General features: G+C 43.9%; 1 protein-coding gene across 6 annotated transcripts in view; it reads left to right on the forward strand.

Moving 5' to 3' along the window:
* zmiz1a (zinc finger, MIZ-type containing 1a) overlaps nt 1-18,651 on the forward strand; it is a 104,162-nt gene that overhangs the window by 52,133 nt on the left and 33,378 nt on the right. For 5 of the 6 annotated variants that reach the window (XM_044372553.1, XM_044372559.1, XM_044372558.1 and 2 more), the window contains one exon: nt 17,770-17,877. In XM_044372553.1, the coding sequence (XP_044228488.1) occupies nt 17,809-17,877 (69 nt within the window). In that variant the 5' untranslated portion in view covers nt 17,770-17,808. Of the gene's footprint in view, nt 1-15,562; nt 15,622-17,769; nt 17,878-18,651 lie in introns of all 6 variants that reach the window. The other variant, XM_044372554.1, reaches the window with a different exon arrangement.

The raw sequence follows: 18,651 nt of genomic DNA on the forward strand, positions 1-18,651 counted from the left end.
TTGGAAGAAATATGGCTCTTGGCATGTGTTTTCTCATTCGGAGAGTGTTTGCAGTCGAGTCTTCTGTCACCTAACAAGACTTGAGTGAGACCTACGCTGCCGCAGCTCGCGTCGGACTGCGAAGTTTATTATTTCTCCTACTATATACACTCCGCTGTGCCAGCAAATCAAACAAGGCAGCCAAGAGTGTGAATGAAACATCATCCGTCATCCATTGTGTTGAGTAGCATCAGCAAAGTGGCCAACAAGTGTTTATTTAGCCAGTGGGCAGTCCATTTCATTTCAGGATAAGATCAAGCCTATTTTCGGCCATTATGCAAGTGTCCCTCCCTCTCCGTCTCTCTCTCTCACTGTCCTAAACTCTTTCTTTCTCGTCGTCTGTCTCTCTGATAGGGATTATAGGTGGTGGTGGGAGGAGGAGGAGGAGGAGGGGGGAGGCGAAAGATTAGCGGCTGCCGTCCGGCGGGTCCGTCTGTCTGCCGTCAGAAAATAGAATTCATTTGTGTGATCCAGATGCTTATGCTCAGCTCTCTCTGTTTGTGTGTGTTGCTCAGTCAGAGGAGAGGATTGGCCACTGGGCTGGGGGCGGGGGGGGGTGTTTGGTTGTGGGGGTGGCGGTGGAGGTGGGGGCTAGCTCACATCCGCTAGACAGCTTTTGTACTCGCATCAAAGAGAACGGCCGTGGCCTGATGTCTACTTACCCTGTTTAACCACCCTGACAGAGTACAGTATACACAGACCTGTGTAATGATGTATGCATGGAGTACATAAGTCGTGTGTCCCTCATCATGGCCATTCATTCTCTACTTATAAACAGCTTCATGCATTCATTCTCAGGAACGCTATAGGTTCACTTTCTGGGTACGATGCTGATATAACGTTCATTTATCAAGGACAAGACGCCAAACATTTGCGGTTCCCAGCTTCTCAAAGTGTAGTATCGTACCTCAATACTCACTTTCAATACCAAAAGATGACATTGACTGTTCGCTCATATTCATGCTCTTCTTGACTTATCATTTTAACCACCAATATCTGATTTAAATCATATTTTACCAGGCTTTTGTTAGATGTGGGAAAGTGTAAAGGGTATATTTTATGATAGTTAATTGGGGTGAAGACAGAGAGAGCAGACTGGGGCAGTGTTAAGGGTACTAGAAGGGCAGTGGGGTCCTTTGTTGTAGCTGGTTACTTCATACATCCAGGACGGGAGCAGGGTTGATGGATGGTCCCAGACTGGAGATCTCATGGAGGGCTCCGGAGCAGGATGCTGGAGGAGGTGTGTGGGGTCCCTGAAGGAAGTAGTGTTGGAAGGAGGGGGGGGTAGAGACAGAGAGGCAAAAAGACCTGTCATTAATCAAACTCCCTCCACCTGCCACCTCTCCTCTCTGCCTCTCGTCCTCTCTTTATCCATCCTGCCACTCGTCTTTTATCCCCCCCCTCCCTCTGCTTCTTCTTCCTAACCATTTTTTGTTCTAAGTCCAAGTGCTCCATTGTCCTCCATTATAAACAGCCTTTTACAGCCTTTGGGTTGTCGGCAGCGTACGCACTCTCAAACATCACTTTGGGAGGTGTTTAATGCTATTACGAGGTGGCAGCCCAGGCATTATGCCCTCCAACAAGGAGAGATGGACTCGTGCCGGGGCTAAACGCGACTTAGTTTTCTTAATTCACTTAAACTCGGGTGCTTCTGCTCCCTGCCACCAGCCTCTTAACTTCCTGGTCGGAGCAGCCCTCTAATGCTCGCCTCAGACCGCTGTAATGCGAAGGGTTGTTCTTTTTGTTGCTTTGAGGTCAGTAAGAACATTACGAGGTGCTTTGACAGGTCAGAAGTCTTGGCTGGAGCTGCTGTGCGTTTTATTCGCTAACTGTAATTTCCCACCACCGAGGAGGATTGGTCTCTCAGAATTGGCGGCTTACCGGCAGTGCATAGTGGACATGGATGTGTAGACCATGGTTCTCGGTGTGTCACAGAGGGAATTGATGAGATTCAATCACCCTCTTAAGTCCATAGTGGCTAATCCTTCCTCTCTGTCCCTTTTAAGATAATGAAAGGTTGTTTTTTTGTGTGTGTTTTTTTTAAGTTTATTAGAAGAATGATTGATATAATCTGCTGTCTGTCTGTAAGAGCAGGAGACTAGGGCTGGGCCATATGGTTGAGCTCAATTAGATCTGACATTTTTTAATGCAAAAATGCCAAATATTCAGTGGTTCCAACTTCTCAAATGTGAATATTTGCTGGTTTTCTCAGTTTTCTATGATATTGAACTGAACATCTTTGGGTTTTTGACTGTTGGTCAAACAAAACAAGCATCTTGAAGATGTCGCCTTGGAAATGTTTCACTATTTTCTGATATTTACATAGACTAAATGATTAATTCCCTAAACGTGAAAATAATTAGCAGGTTAATTGATACTACTTAAAATAGTAGTTAGTTATGACCCTAAAATCAGTATCACTGTATTAATTATATGCAATGATAATTATAATATAATTGTTTTCTGATATTGGTATACAGAATAATCACACCATGTGTATCTGAAATCTGTTGCATTACATGAGACCAAACTCTTCACATGTGCAGAACAAAAACTTAAAACATAACAGTAACAAATTTTCATTTGGACAGCTGAAATTGAACAATAACATTACATGAAAATATCAAGGAATATTAATTTATTGTATTGGAAGGAGACACAGTGACTCATAGAAAAATACACTGAAGCATAATTGCTTATATACTATGTTTATATAAATTATAGATTTACACATTGTATCACTCTCAGTTCACATAGTCTATTCAGTAGAAGTCTTTCTAGCATGATAGGATATTTATACAGTAGTTATGCAACAAACTACTAATAACAACGGTCAAAACAGAGGAATAATTCAACATCTCCATCTCTACCTCAGTCCCTCTTCCTCTAGAAACGTCCAGCATTTCTTCCTTATCTGCAATCTCTTGCCTATATATTAAATGAGCAACAGTGTGGGCTCATTAAAAATGCATGCTGCGCATTGAGCTTAGGAGACCAATTATCCCACCTAGCTCCTTTACAATGGCTGATAATAAAAGCCCCTGCAGTCGGCCACTCCCAGATTGCTTCACTGCCTCAACCACTCTCACCCCTCACCTCTCCCTTTCTTTCCCTCCCTCGCTCTCCGTCTCCATCTCCCTCTCCAGCAGCCTGTTGTCTTCACACCAGATCATCAGTGAACAGGCTTTTCACTGGATTTGATGGAGTGCAGTGTTTTGATCTGTTGGGATTTGCGCGTGTGTGTATGTGGGTTTTCTAATGCCGCTGTGCTCTGCAGGTGGCAGCGGACAATGGTATTACAGAGAGAGGCAGACATTCGAGTGCAAACACAGACAAAAACACACACCCTGTGGCACACACACACACACATGAACACACACACACACAGGCTCACATGTGTAAACATATAGATGAGCCTGTTACTGCGCACATTCTGCTATTTGACAGGAGTGTCTTGAGAAGATCAGAGTGCCTGGAGCACAGAGGCTGTTTCCCGCCACATCCTGTACATCAAATATGGATGCGTGTGGGAAGCAACTGCATCATTGGAGCACTTTAAAGCCCCCATATAGGCAACCTGCTCATCAAAAGGCTGCCATCACTGCTGCATACATATGGAACTATATAACGTACAACCCCCACTTTGTATTTGTACATGTGTTTGTATGTGCATCACTGGCGGTATACGCTTTGAGGATCAAACGCGGATAGTTTTACCTCACAGCAGGCGAGTAAACAGCATAAGAAAAGAAGGTGGTGTGATGGTGTTTCCGTAGCTAATGATCAGGTTTGTTTAAGCGTATACATCAACGCACAGGGTGAGCCGTCACCACCTTCCTGCACTTCAAACAGCGAAGAGCTGATGGATTTACAGCGGGCTGAAATCTGCCTCATTGCACCCAGCTATCTACTTCAGCGCTGAAAAATAATCAACTATTTTGACAATCGGTTAATTTGATCTCAGTTTAACACACGTTTACTATAAATTGAATATCTTTCGGTTTGGAAGACTTCGGACTATTATTTTCTGACATTCGGCGCACATAAAAATTATCGACGGATTAATCGACAATGACAATAATCCTTAGTTGCAGCCTTTCTTTGCTTTAGCGTGTCATTTTAATTGGCCACAAAAGCTGTCAAGGCCAGGAGCCAGATTTGATTTGATATGTTCGCTGGCTGAGGAAAGCCTTCCTTCACTCCCTGTAGGTGTTGTTAAAATCAGACTGACTTCATTAATAGTCTGATCTGGATGTAATTAAGAATGAGTGGAGGGCGGCAGGCAGGCAAGGAGAGAGAGAGAAAGAGAGAGAGAGAGAGAAAGTGAGAAGTGGAGAGAGTCCCCCTCCCAACGCTCTTTTTTTTTTTTAAAATCCCTCTGTCACCGGTGTTGACAGGTCAGGAAGAGAAAACTTGAGAGAGTAAGTGGAGTGGGATTTAGATGAGGCTTGACCCTCTGCGTGTCATCTTCTTGTAACACCTTTTCCATGAGAAAGGTCTATTACAGCTGGTAAACACTGGGAGCGGCGGGCTATCATTGCGTTCTGAGATGTTTTGGCACATTTGTCCATGATTAGTCTGCCTGCCTGCCTTTGTTTTGTGTGTGTGTGTCTGTGTGTGTGTGTGTGTGTGTGTATTATCTGAAACACACCCCCGCTTGTACACAGCACGCACACACACCAGTTTCTCGTGTTTACGCGGCACTGGGTGGAAAACATAAATTGGAGACAGAGCGTTCCCCGTCTGCGGGGCTTGGAAGAGGGTTTGGGCTCGGAAAGCTGGCTTTCCTCTCAGGAAGTGTTGTTCCTCACCGCTCTCCATAAACACTGGAAAAGAGACCCAAAGAAAATGTCCCAGACTCACTATTTCCACTGTAAACAGGCAGACATACACATATTATACTGCTCCCTCTCTCTATTTCTCTCATATGTGTCTTTTCTCTCGGTCAGAAGGCTGTGTAGAGTCTCAAAAGGAACATGAAGAGTGTGCGATATATACAGAAAAGCACGTCCTGACTTATGCAGATCAACTTTTTCATTTATGCGTGTAACTTTTAAGGCTTTGCAAAGTCCTGACACTCTTTATGTACACAAACAACTTGGAACTAGAGACACAAGGTTACCTTTAACTCATGCAATGTCTACTACTTTCACATCCAAAGCTTTTTATTGCAACACTGCTGTCATTAGAAGTGAAGCAGGAAAAAAAAAATCAGGATTTGCTTGTTTATGTTGAACCCCCCCCCCCCCTCCCGCGGGTGAAAATGCCGGTATGTTGCAACTGAATTACCTCTCCGAGCAGCGTAAATGTTACTTTTCATTCCTTAACAAGTGGTTGGCTCGCAGTTCCCCCTCTTGTGTGCTGCGAGTTAATAAATCTGCACCAGCGAGAGAAAGAAAAAGAAAGCTTTTTCCATCAATTTTAGTTGTCATGTCATTTATTCCCGCACTGGAGCATTATGCTGTGAAAATATCATCGCTAAGTCCAAAAAACCACCAAATAAGACTTGAAATGTTCACAGTTTATCATTGTCAGAGCTTGGATTTGACAACAGGGAGCAGGATGCTGTAATCTATCACGTTAGACCAGCTTCTGCTATTGCCAAGACAAGCTGGCCACTATGATTTGAATGCTTTTTTTTTTTAAAAAAATCAGCAAAGTCCCATCTCTACCTGTCACTCCTGACACTGCAGATGCGTACAAATTGCTGCAGATGATTTGCTTTCTTGCGCTACCAGCCAGGTCTTACCTTTTGCTGCTATTCTCTCCAGTGTGGTAAAAACACTGAGCTCACTTTACCACCCAGCTGGATTACACTGCACCCTAACCTGCAAGTGTGTGAGAGAGAGGGAAAGAGGCAGAGCGAAAGAGTGTCAGAGAGAGAGAGAGAGAGGGAGAGGGAGAGAGGTTAGAAACCCCTTTTTTTATTACATTTCCTCCGCAGTGAAAGAGGAGGCAAGATGGACACTCCATATCTCCCCGCTGCGCCAGAAAACTCATCTAAATGGAAAACACATTGTCTTCATTATTTTGCGAGAGCTGAAAGAACAGGGTTGTCATGGTAACAGCCATCTGAGTGAGCACAAGCGGGCGGCCGAGGGGCTGGTTTTAGGGCCAGAGGAATGGAGAGAGAAAGAGAGAGAGAGAGAGAGAAAGAAAGAAAAAAAAAAAGAGGAGTATGTAGGGAGGGAGGGAACAAGGAGTGGGGGTGGCGGAAAAAGAGGAGAGGGGACTGAGATGAAGAGCGTGAAGATGGAAGGAAGACAATAGAGATGGAGGGAAGAAAAATAGGAAATTGTTGGGGTGAAATAGGCAGAGAGGAAAGAGAGCAACGGGTGTGATGAAGAGAGGATGAGGGGGAAAAAAAGGGGGAAACAGAGTGAAGGGTTCATGAGAGGAAGCAGGGAATGTCTTTTCCAGTGGAGCCAGGCAGTGCAAATGGCCAGTTAGTGGCTCTCAGAGAGCAGTTCAGAGGCCCTTATTAATTTCAAGGGGCAGCAAGATGGTAGATTTAACATCTTCCAACTGTGTCTCACTGCAGCCCCACTGGTGCTCTGTGTGTGTGTGTGTGTGTGTACAAATGCATGAGAATGCATACTGATGTACAGTCAAGGGAAGAGCTGAGCTAGCCCGCTGAGCTAACATTAGAAGACCCGGTGCTTTGGTAAACACGCTGAGGGGGCGGCAGGCTCCACTCCGCTCTCCAGCCACTTCTACCCAGCCAGCGCCCAGCGGTGATCGACAACCTGCCTGCTGCTGTCTTTATTAGTCGCTCTCTTAGAACAGCCCCTGGCAGCAGCAAGCCTGACACCATAACGCCCTTCATCAAATATTTACCCCTCCTGAATCTACAACGTGCACCAAGGCCACATCAAACAAAAAACCAAGTGCCAAGGTGATATCTAATCCAGGTCAATGTAGGGATGCAGTGATTAACCGATTTCACTATTAACCAATTTCACCATTAACCCCGCTTTAAAACGGCTCAGCTAGTACGAGTGTTCTGTTCTTACTCTCAAAAAAGGAACATTATGGTACGTTATTTATCTATGAACAATGGTTGTACAGTGACGAAAATCAATTAAAACAAAGGTGGTGCACCGGTTTAAAATGCCGTGCTCCAACAAGTTCAGGTACGCATGCTGTCACAAGAGTGACTCCCCTTATTTGCATTTAAGGGGGGCTACATTAGGTAAAGGAGATTAGAAGTGTTCTGGCAATGGCTGAGGGACCCAACATTGAAGTGTTGTATCCACCAAAAAAACACCTTAAGTCGTCAGTGTGTGAGTATTTTGGCTACATAAAGAATGACCAGAGGGTTGTTTAAGAATACTGATCTCCAATTTGTAAAACTTGATGAAGAAAATTCAGCTGTACATGCTTAAGTGAAGGTAATACACTAAGTAATAACTAAGTTAAAAAACATTACTTTAGTAACAAGTTACTTAAGGAAACATTGGATTGGTAGGGAATTAAATCTAAACATGTCACTTACAATCAACAAAGTAGAGGTGAGTGAAGAGTTGGACTTTCAGTCCAAAGTAAACCAATGGAAACAAAACAGGAAAAGGAGCATTACACCGTTTATAAATTACGGCACGTAATCCCCTCAAGAGCTTCAATACAACCATTTACATCCTGTTGCTTCCTCCCGTCTATGCTGAGTAAATACTGGTGTAGTCGGTAAATATATGAGGTGTAAAACTTAACATTAGGATCTTGTAGACTTCCAGCACCGTAGCATGGAATCTAATTAGTGATTAATAACACCTGCATGAGAGATGTTCTCAATTTCTTTCTTTCATTTTTACTAAAACTAGAAATCAGATTCATTATTAAAATAGATTATTAAAAATGAATTAAGAAAACAGGCATGGATGACAGTTGATAATAAAAACACTTCAGTTTATTACCTACATTAGTAATATTTTCCCCCGAGGGGATCAGTGAATTTCATCTCAATCTTACATTCATAATAATAATTAAAAATACTATATTTTAAACATTAGAAATCAACTAAAGTCATTACTGCGATGTCCAGTCAAAGCTCATTTTGGCATGGATTATTTATTTTCATTTTCAAACTACCTCCGGTGCTGCTACAGTTCAACCCACTGTTGCAAAATCCTTGGCGAGGTGTTTGTCTTCTGCTGCCTCTTCAAAACAAAACATGTTCATGTGATTTTATCCATCCGCAGTATTGTGAAATAGATTAATGCATAATAATCGTAAAACGGTGATTTTTGTTCCCCAGACTATATTTGTACCATCAGAATCTATAATTGTTGTTGAATCCCTCTCCTTGTCAACTTCATTCTCTTCTGAGGACGGGCGGATTTTCATGACGCTCCTGTCAGTTTAGCATCAACTGGAGGATTAGCGCTGTTGCCACAGAGAAAGGGACCAAGATGATTGTTTATTTACAAGTTGTTTCCTGTTTCTATGTTATATAGCCAGTGGCGTTGATGTGACACGACATCGTTTTGACAGCCGTCGGGCGATTAAGGAAATTAAAGTAATTGCTTAAGTCTTTGTCGTGTAAATACTTTGGCTTGGCTTCGACATCCATGGAGATCTGACATCCAACCTTGTGCTTCTTCAAAGAAACCGTATCATTATCATTATTGTTTGTGGTTTGAAAATGGGACGGAATTGAAGAACCAAAAACACACACACAGTCAGATTAGATTTGATTTATCGCAGATGGAGCACATCATCGTGGAAGTGTCGGTTTTTTGGAGATGCTTGCTGCATTGCTACTTCACCGCTAGTTTTTTGGGTCAAGCGTTTTTCTTCAGAAGAACATCCAGATTTGTTCAAAATAAACAGAAAAAGCCGTCGGAGCTTCACAAAATCTCTCAGCGCTGAAGCCATGGGGAAATTATGTTGTTTTCTCTCATCAGCTCCCTCCAGATGTGCAATCATGGTCAAGGGAGGAGCGAGGGCTGTGGCATGTGATTGACCAGCACTTAGGGAGAGAGACAGCGTGCACACGGTCGGGTGTTTGGCTGAGCAGGCAGGCAGGCTGGCTGGCTGGCTGGCCGGCCCAGCTGCGTGGCTGCCTGTAGGTCTTAGTGATTCATGTCACACTGTAATTGGTTTACCTGCTCCCTGTGTGTCTGCGCTCTGAGAGGACCAAAACAAATTACCCGGGGATGACCTCTCGCCATCGCTCTCTCCTGCTCTGCAACCATTTCCCCCCCTATCTCTCCCCGCACGTCTCTCCCTGCCTCCCACTACATGTAATATGTTGTGTGAGTGTTTTTCTCTCTGCCTCTCTCTTCCCATTCTCTATTTGTCTGTCTCATCCTCCCTCCCGCGCTCCCTTTCCACATACCTCAAATCTCACAAGCAGAGACAGAGCATTTTAGAGAGAAAGCAGATCAGATCACAAATACACACATTAAAGCCTCTTCAGGCTTGAAGATGTGCTTCTGTGTTTGCCTGCTATGTCAAACATCATTTGGACATGTTTTGCACACATGCGAAGATAAGCTGATAGGATGGACTTTGTGTAACAATACTTGAGATCACAAATGAACACACACACACACACACTAGTTGAGTGCTTAGCGGCACTAAGAGGGTGTTTTGTAAAAGCTGCAGTGAAGCACATTAGCCTTTCAACATCGGTTCTTGTGCTCACTGTGCCAAATAGTACCTGTGTGGATCGTCCCTTCAGTGAATGAAACTGGTGCTCTGCGTACGCCATTAGGGTGTTTCATTTTCACAGCAAGCAGATGTTTTGTGTTCTTTGCTACTCGTACCCTCGCTCTGACACACAGTGGTGAACAAACACACACACACACACAGAGCGAGATGAATGAGCGCATCACTCTCACCTCTGTCCGTGTAGGAAGGTCTCGCCGTCTATAAGGTTATTTAGACGTTTCTGCAAAAAAAAAAAAAAAAAATCCACCCGTCAAAAGATTAAACTTGCGCGCAAAGCTCGAAAACGTGATTTGTTTGTATTTTGTCTGCATCGCCGGTCACACAGACTGTTGTTCTATCAGAGGACCTGGTGCATGTATTAGCAAACATCACTTTTCTTCCAGTGTCCTTGAACAAGTCCCTTATTCTGCAGGCAAGATGGTGGAAAAAATCAATAAGGTTTCTGTAATTGTTTAAGATTAAATTTTAAATATCTTAGTTATATTCCTCCACTTGATACTATTAAAACTCCACTTTGTCGCCGTAATGCGATACACAGGGAGCGCTTGATCAAACCAGCTCTTAATCCTAAAATGCAACATTTCTAAGAGTATTTTTGGCTCTTCTTTCTAGAGGTTGAACATCCTGATTTTGAATATTGTCTGCAGATGTCGTCACCACTTTAACTTGTCAAAGAAAATCCGTTGTGGGGATAAATAATCATAAATCACATCATTACTGAATGAAGTGCAATGCAGGCAGCTATAAAAGGAATCTCTAAAGAAGAGAACAAATTAATCTGTCATCTGATTAAACCATCTGGAGTTGCTTAATTGACAGTCAATTTGTTTGTTTTTGTCATGTATTTTTGATGCTTATAAAGCTGTCCCCGCGCAGCTGTGTAATAACCTTTTTTCCTGAGAGTCTCGCAATAAAAGGCATGTTTTGTAATGTACTTGCCCGCACCGTGTGTGTTATTTCAAACTGATTTCAGAATGATTCCTAATTGGAAATACTTTTATGGTCAATTGGATTTGTCCCATAAAGGATCAGAGGGAGAAATAAAGGTTGCTCGACAGGAGCTGCGGCACTGTAGGACGTTTTGTTCCGCCAAGTGTAGAGAGGCTCGGCTGGTTGCTTTTTTTTTTTTCTTCTTTTCTTTTGTAAGGATTTTGCTTTTGGAGTGTCAAAGACAAGGGGAGTGGAGGGCAGACTGGCACAGATATATTTTTGCTCTCCCTAATGACACCAATACCATTTCATGGCTTACTGAGCAGATTGAATCACACTCACTCTTTGTAAGTCTCACTCTCTGCCCCCTGTCTCTCTGCTACTCTTTTCCTGCACACACACACTTCATCACTCTCCTCACATAGACTATCACATGCACATTCATATGCTAGCGTACATTGATGTGTTACACTCACCCCGGGTGGATGTTGTTTAATTGCATTTGGGTCAGCAGTTTGCTGGCGCTGAAACCGAAGGACATGGAATTTGTCAGTTTACCCGTTCAGCAGTCACAGGGGGCGGTGTGTGAGCTAACAGCTCTGCTGGAGTCAGGCCCATAAGGTTAGCTTTACACAAGCCTGTCAGACTACACTGTCAATCACAATCTGCCTCTCCTCTCCTCTCCTCTCCTCTCCTCTCACAAACTCTTCTCAAAATGCACTAGACTGCTGTTATTCCACTTAATAAAGGTTATAAGATTTATGCACTCTCACTGAAAGTGCTCAGTATTTCAGGCAGTCCTCTGATGGCCTGTTGCTGTGATAAAGACTAGACATTGGCCTTGTGTTCTCCACACACACACACACACACACACACAGCCTGTTTCACCCCTTGTGCATCACAAGTGATAGAATCTTGCCTTTCGTGACAGTGGAAAATCGTATGTGGCAGCCAGGACATACAATCTTCCCCAGCTGGTATTTATAGTCCTCAGCAACTGGAACATTGTATGGAATAAGGAGTTCATTCATTCATCATGTGATGCTCAAGCTCCGTTCTGCTCATGGATGACCTGATTTCGTATCTCATGGTTTGATAGATGGCCTTTTGCTATTAATGCACTCGAGACAATCAAAACAAAAACACAGGCGCATGCATCAACACGGGACCACAAACACAAACATAAAATAAAAAATCCCCCTGTCTACTGAAACTAGAAAGTATTTTGATAAAATATTGCACCATGGTAGAGTGAGTAATTAGGCATCATCTGGCTTTCATTATGGTAATAACATGGGAGAGCTTAAACCTCCAATAACTGACTTTTGTCTACAAGCTGTAAACACAACTCTGACATATTATCACCTTTTACTGTAAACTGAACTCATTAACAAACAGTTACCTACTCATACACAGTTACCTGTAGTATTTACACATCCAGCAGGTACACAACGACGTTAGCATTCATTTGTAGTCATGTCTCTGACCAGCAGGTGGTTGTAAGTGCAATATTCCTTCTCCTTTTAGCTCCGTGTTGGTCTCCACCAACTCCTGAGAAAAATATCTGTTTTTTTTCTCCTGGTTGGTCCAAAAAACTAATTGATAGCAGTGTTGATTAGTCATTAATCAAAGAAAAATTAGAAACACTTGAACTTAATTTCCATCTTTTCAAATATGAGGATTATTATCAATGTAAATTTAATGCATCTGGAAAGCCGTGACGAGCATTTTTCACTATTACGTACCCTAATTATCATTTGATTCAGCCCCTAAAATTCTGTGTGTAGGTGTGTAAGTATCTTGTAAAATCAATTATCACCCCCAAAATATTATTTATGCTACTTATGTTGACGTATTCAGTTCAAAATATCATAATATAATCCTGTCCATCCCTGACTGAAAGCCAAATGTGCAGTATTGCCTAAAAGGGAGGGCACCTCTGCGCTCACCATCACGCTCCTTTTTTGATCTCACACATTGAGTGGTGAAATAATCGGCTGCTCCCGGGGGTATCTGGTAGCGCATACCTGCAATATTCCACAACTGAAGCTCCATATTTATAGACAGCAACAGAGCAGCTCACATATCCCCGCATCACAGCTGTTTGCATTGCAGTGTTGGGTGTCACATAGCTGCCCGGTGCTCCTGTGGTTGTCACATTAAAACAGAAGATAAACAAACAGCAACATTTAGAGTTTTTTTTCTCCACCCCTGGGAGAAGTCATTTCACTTTTTTTTTAATTTTTTTTTTTATAGAGGCCGGTGGCTATGATTCTGTGTAGAGGGGTTGAGTTTTATAAAGGCCGGAGGGAGCGATATGACTAATGGTTGGTTGGCTTTGCTGAGAGGGAAAAGGAGAGGGGGAGAGATTAGTGGAGGAGAGGATTAGCAGCAGAGTCTACAAAATAATGCAAAGAACAAAACAAATGAAGGCGGTGTGAGACAGAGAAAGACAGAGATATGATGATGGAAGTAGGTTTGTAAAAAAACAAAACAAAAAAAAAAACAGAGAAATGGTTCGCTGAGGCTGAGCAGAGTGGAGTGGACCGGAGAAAATAAAGGCAATGAGAGCAAAGAGGGACTGTCTGGCTATGGGAGTTTTCCACTAGAGATAATAGTGTGTATGAGAGAGGGCTGGTGGCTTTTTACAGACACACTGAGAGCAGAGATTGTAGGAGGGTAGAGGGAGAGAGAGAGAGAGAGAGAGAGAGAGAGGCCAGCACAGCTGAGTGGTGTTGATTGGCCTGTTTGAAAACACATGAACTGCAGACACAGAGAGAGACAGAGAGAGAGAGAGAGAGAGAGAGAGAGAAAGAGAGAGAGAGAGAGAGAGAGAGAAGCTCTGCATACTGGGAGAAAGTGTCACTCTGTGCCGTGCCACGCTGCAGCCCAAACCACATTAGAGCAAATGAATCCATTCCACCTCCTGTTATGGCAGCTCCCGCACGGGGCCCCAGGAAGGAGGGAGGGAGGGAGAGAGGGAGGGAAGGAGGGAGGGAGGGAGGAAGAGTGGCAGGAGGGTTGAGATATGAGGGACGGGGCGAAGCGAAGAAGAAAATGATAGAACGGAAAATGGAAGGTGGTGGAAAGGAGTCGCATGCTGGGTGGCTCTAATGATGTCTGAGGGCTATAGAAAAGGGGAGCAAAACGCACGTAGTATCTGTGAGAGGAGAGAAAAAAAAAAAAAAAGAAAGCTCTGGCCATATAACTGAAGATGAAGAGGAGGAGGAGAGAAGATCCCCCACTGTGTCCAGAGAGCAGGAGTGATAGTTATGTTCTCCTTTTTTCAGACTGTTGTTGAATAATGAAGATGATCTCTGGCCAGACTTCACCCTGTTCAGCACTGCCCTCTACACTTTACATACTGGATAGACCACAGATTGAGCATTAAAACACTTAGAAATGTATTATTTTCCATAGTACTACATGAAAACCTTCATTATTTACCTTAACCATTGAAAATCATTGATAAACAGAAAATGTTTCTTCCCTTCAGGGCCTGTAAAAACCAAGTCCAACTACAGCAGATTTTCAAAAATGTAGTAGATAATTTTAAGAAAATATCTATGTAACCCAGGTGATCCTAGGGCAGCGGTTGGCAAATAGCAGCCCATGGGCCAAATCCAGCCCTCCAGCAAAAATATTTGGCCGCTTTAATGAAAGCTGAAGTTTTGACTTTCACAACAGTTTCCATCAAAACTTTGAAAAATCCTGAAAAAAAAACTGCTCCATGTTTCAACCTAACTACGAGTGTTTCAGGAGCCTGCAGGACTGAAAAAGCAATATCATCATTAATCAACTTTCGGCAGGATCATGTCACGTTGATGTGATTAGATACGCTTGATGATATGACTCAGAACAAGCTGTAATTAAAAAATAAAGTAAGTTATTGACATTTTTTTTGTTTTACACATATGAAGAGTTTCATCTTGTGTGATCCATCCGTCATCCACAGCAACTTTTTAGCTTTTAGCATCACTTTGATGTTTTAGGTGTGATTGAGATGATTTTTGCATATGTTTGCATTATCAATATTAGTATTGATAACAGAAAATATCCTTATTAATGTCACGATGCTGATATCAATTTAAACTATATACAGCAGCCCAGCCTTGCTCCTAATGTTCTGCTATGCAGTGCTCAGTATCGTAGTGTATCATGAGCTCCTGTGTCCAACCCACTGATCACACTCACAAAGCGAGCTGCACTTGACAAAAGTGCTAGTCATATGTCTGAAATGAGAAATCATTCATGCTATGAGTGATCATACACTACGTACGTGTGTGTGTGTGTGTGTGTGTGTGTGAATAAGTGGGCGTGTGCTGCTGCTACTGATAATGAAGAGATAATTTCGATGCTCTCTCTCTCTCTTTCTTTCTCTCAGTCTCTTTCCCTCACTGAGCCTGGCCCTTCTTGCCCCCTTCCCGCCATACTCCAGTGCTTTTCATATTACTGTGCTTTTGTTTCTGAGCGCTTATTTCTTGCCCCACTTCCCCCAGCTTGCTCTGCTCCGTAAAGAGAGAAGGAGGGAAACGAAAAAAGGGAGAGTGAGAGAGGGAGAGAAAGAAGCTTCCTCGGATGTTAGTATTATTTTTGATTTGTTACTCTGCTGTCATTCATAGCAGCATCCTCCTCCCACCACTGTTTAAAGGGGGGGGGGGGGGGGGGTTGTGATATGCACAACATACTGTAATTGGATGTGTAATCCTTTGCTTTGCACCTCTGGTAAGCAGTGCTGAGTGGAGCTGATTAAGATGTTTGGAAGACAATAAAGATTAAGCGGGCCCGTCCTCAGTGTGAGCATGCTCTAACGACAACAGCACAAAAAGTCCAAAACAGAAAATAGTATTCTGGAAAAAGAGAGGAAAAATCACACACTGTTACAATACCTTGAAGTTTTTTTGTTTTTTTTCTTTTTCAGCCCAGCTGTAATCAGTTAATCTCTGGAGAGGTGCAGGCAGAGGTGTCAACATTTTGCTGGTAAAACATTCAACTTCCTATGATGAGATGACAGATTACTGTTTTGTTTTGAGAGTAAACAGGGAGAGGTGAGGATGTGGGGCAGGAAGAGGGGTTCTGCCGTGTTTCCACTGAAGCGTCGTCTGTTATGCAACACATTTTTCCCCTGAACGGGTGAGGTGGTGGAGGAGGAGGAGGAGGAGGAGGAAGGGGGGGGGTTGTGGTGTAGTGGTGCTGGAGTCAGCCTGGACAGTCATTCAGTCAGTCAGGTGGATTGACTTCTTATCTCAGTTACAAACGTCACCGACTGAACACGGCCTGGCTGGCTGCAGTCACATTTCCTCCTCACTCATTTTCCTTTCAGAACCTGAGGGCCCATCTTTTCAACGTCTAACAAAAGCACTGCCCGTTCATGGGAGGAGGAGGAGGAGGAGGAGGGGTGTGTGTGTGTGTGCTGGACCCTGTGAAAGCACAACAGAGGGAAGAAGGGGGGGAGGAAAAAAAAGGAAGATTGTAGGGTAAAAGAGGCAGCTATCTCCACCCCACCCCCCTCCTTCCTCTCCGATCTTGGCTGCGGGTGTGTTGGGACAGCAGGAAGGGGAGCTGGAGGAGAAACAGTTAATCAATAGCCACAAGGTCAGACAGCCAGCGCTGGGTTGGAGCGTGCCCTGTTAGTGGTCCGTGGAGCTGCCTGACTGCTGAAGGGGATTTGTAGCACTTGTCAGGGCTTAAAGGAGCCCTCTCTGGACCACTTGCTCTGGGTGTAGTGTGTGAAAGAGACATGCTGGTTAGCAGCAGGAGAGGGAGACATCTACTGGGCGCAAGGTGACACCACAGCACAAGCAGAATTAGGCCACAAGCTTTGGTCACATCATCTGTGGTCAGAGTGGCTTTGCGCCCTGCAGGATGTAAAGTTAGCTGTTTTGCAGGGACTTTTCACAGACATGAGCAACTATCGCAGAGTCATGTCCATATAACCCGAAAAGAAACATTTGGCTGCCCGTCATTTGACCACATTCTGCCCGTTTTTCCCTCCAGAATTCCCCTTAACTCAAATGAGCAATGCATCCGGTGACGTTTAAGACTTGGAAGTGCACTCCAGGTAATTCTACTCTGGTAATGCTCAAGCTCAGAGGATTAGTAATACACTCTTACTCACGAAATGTTCCTTTGAAGTTTTACCTTTACGCTTAATCAAAGTGGAGAATTCAAGCTTTTGTGTTTACATGCTCTTCAGTGTGTGTGAAAAGAGAGAAAGAGCGTGCATACTTGCAGTACTCTTTCGAAGATAAGCGCACCCAGACTGAGCATTACACATGAAAACTCCCTGGCTGAGCACTATGCTTCCATCGTATTCTTTCTCTCGCTCTGTTTCTCACAGCAGGGGATCTTGGGGGACCCTTTATCAGCACTGAGCAGCTTTCTAGAGCCCAGGCTTCTCCCCCGCCCCACCTGTGGTTTCTCAGCTCGCCTTTTGTGTGGAGGAATGCGAGGCCGACCAACACTGATGGAGATAAACACGGAGGGATGGTGAGGGACAGAGGCCTCACTGGCAAACCAGCACGATACCTATTAATCCAGCTTCAGCCCATTTTCCTGAGATGGTCAGAGCTAGCAAGCGTGGGGTTGGGGGGGTTGGGGGGGGATGGGGTGCTGAAATTGGTCTTGTTGCTGCTGCTTCCCGTCGTTGGATCAGAAGAAGAGATACACAGAGAGAAAGAGATGCCGTAAAGCCGAGCCTTATCTGCTGTTAGATGCGGACATGAATTAGTCGTCTACGCCACACTGATAACCTTGACTGCGAGGTGTGCATCTTTTAAACCGAGATAACGGTTGATGTCCTTTCTCTTGCGGATTTTTCTCCCACTGGTAACACGAAGCAATAAAGTTTTCTTTCCGTTTCATCATGGTCCCGTGCTGCTGTGGAACATCTCAGTTTCATGCATTTGCAAAAAAAAAAAAAAAAAAAAAAAAAAAAAACATGCTTGAGGCAGATCGAGCCCTTCCATGAGTCAGTGCATAAACAAGCTGGCTTCCCTCTTTGAGATGTAACGTAATTTGTCAAGCTGCTAAAACGCTGTTTGAACTTCACAGGCTACAAACTCTTTACATGGGCGACCTGACAGAAATGTGTTCTAACAGATGTACCTCTCCTCTTGTGTTTTTCAGAGTACAGAACTTTAATGGCGTCCCGGTAGAGACATCAAGATGAACACGTTACCATCAATGGACCGGCACATCCAGCAGACCAATGACAGGCTGCAGTGCATCAAACAGGTGTCCTTTAACTTCTTTCAGTACTATGCAGACACAAGAATCTCTCCTCTCCTCTCCTCTCCTCTCCTTTCTCCTCTCTCCTCTCTCCTCTCAGCACCTTATATGGACATCAGTTTTTCTGGCCATTAGCTCCAGTCACACAGATCATGTTGCACAGGGTCATAGAGAGAGAGAGAGAGAGAGAGAGAGAGAGAGGCAAATCTGGCAGTGAACACAAGAAAAGACTTCAAAGAGACTATCAACATAACAGACTCGACTTCTCTTTTCTCCCCCCCCCCCCCCGCCCCCCGCGGTCCTGTGTTCCCTTACATCACGTTCCTGACTCTTGACGTATGCGGGCCCTTGTTGTGGTTTTGCTTAAATGCTTCCTTGACTGCCAGCTTTCAGGAGACTCCTCACAGACAGATACAGCCAGAACGACACAGACAGACAGACATAACCCAGGGCTACCGCCTCTGCCTGTGATTAATAGTCTACAAGAGCTGGCTGGTTGGCTGGCAGGCTGTGGGCTTATTTGTTTATGCTATGTGGGTGTGATCCTTTATATCTCCCAACATCCATATGACACCAAGCTTTACATTGAATCAGTGAATGATAAGGCTTTGCACGATTATAAGGTGACATTTCCCTTTTTTCTTTCCACCCCCACCCCTACTTTGTCTCCTGAGCACCCCACTATAATAACCTTTTATCCAAACCGACTCTGATTGCCACAATTCTTTCTCTGTGATTGCATGCAGCTTGACATCAAAATCTTGGAAAATGTTAGCTTTT

This window comes from Thunnus albacares, chromosome 14 (genome assembly GCF_914725855.1).
Source record: "Thunnus albacares chromosome 14, fThuAlb1.1, whole genome shotgun sequence".
NCBI classification, from domain to species: domain Eukaryota; kingdom Metazoa; phylum Chordata; class Actinopteri; order Scombriformes; family Scombridae; genus Thunnus; species Thunnus albacares.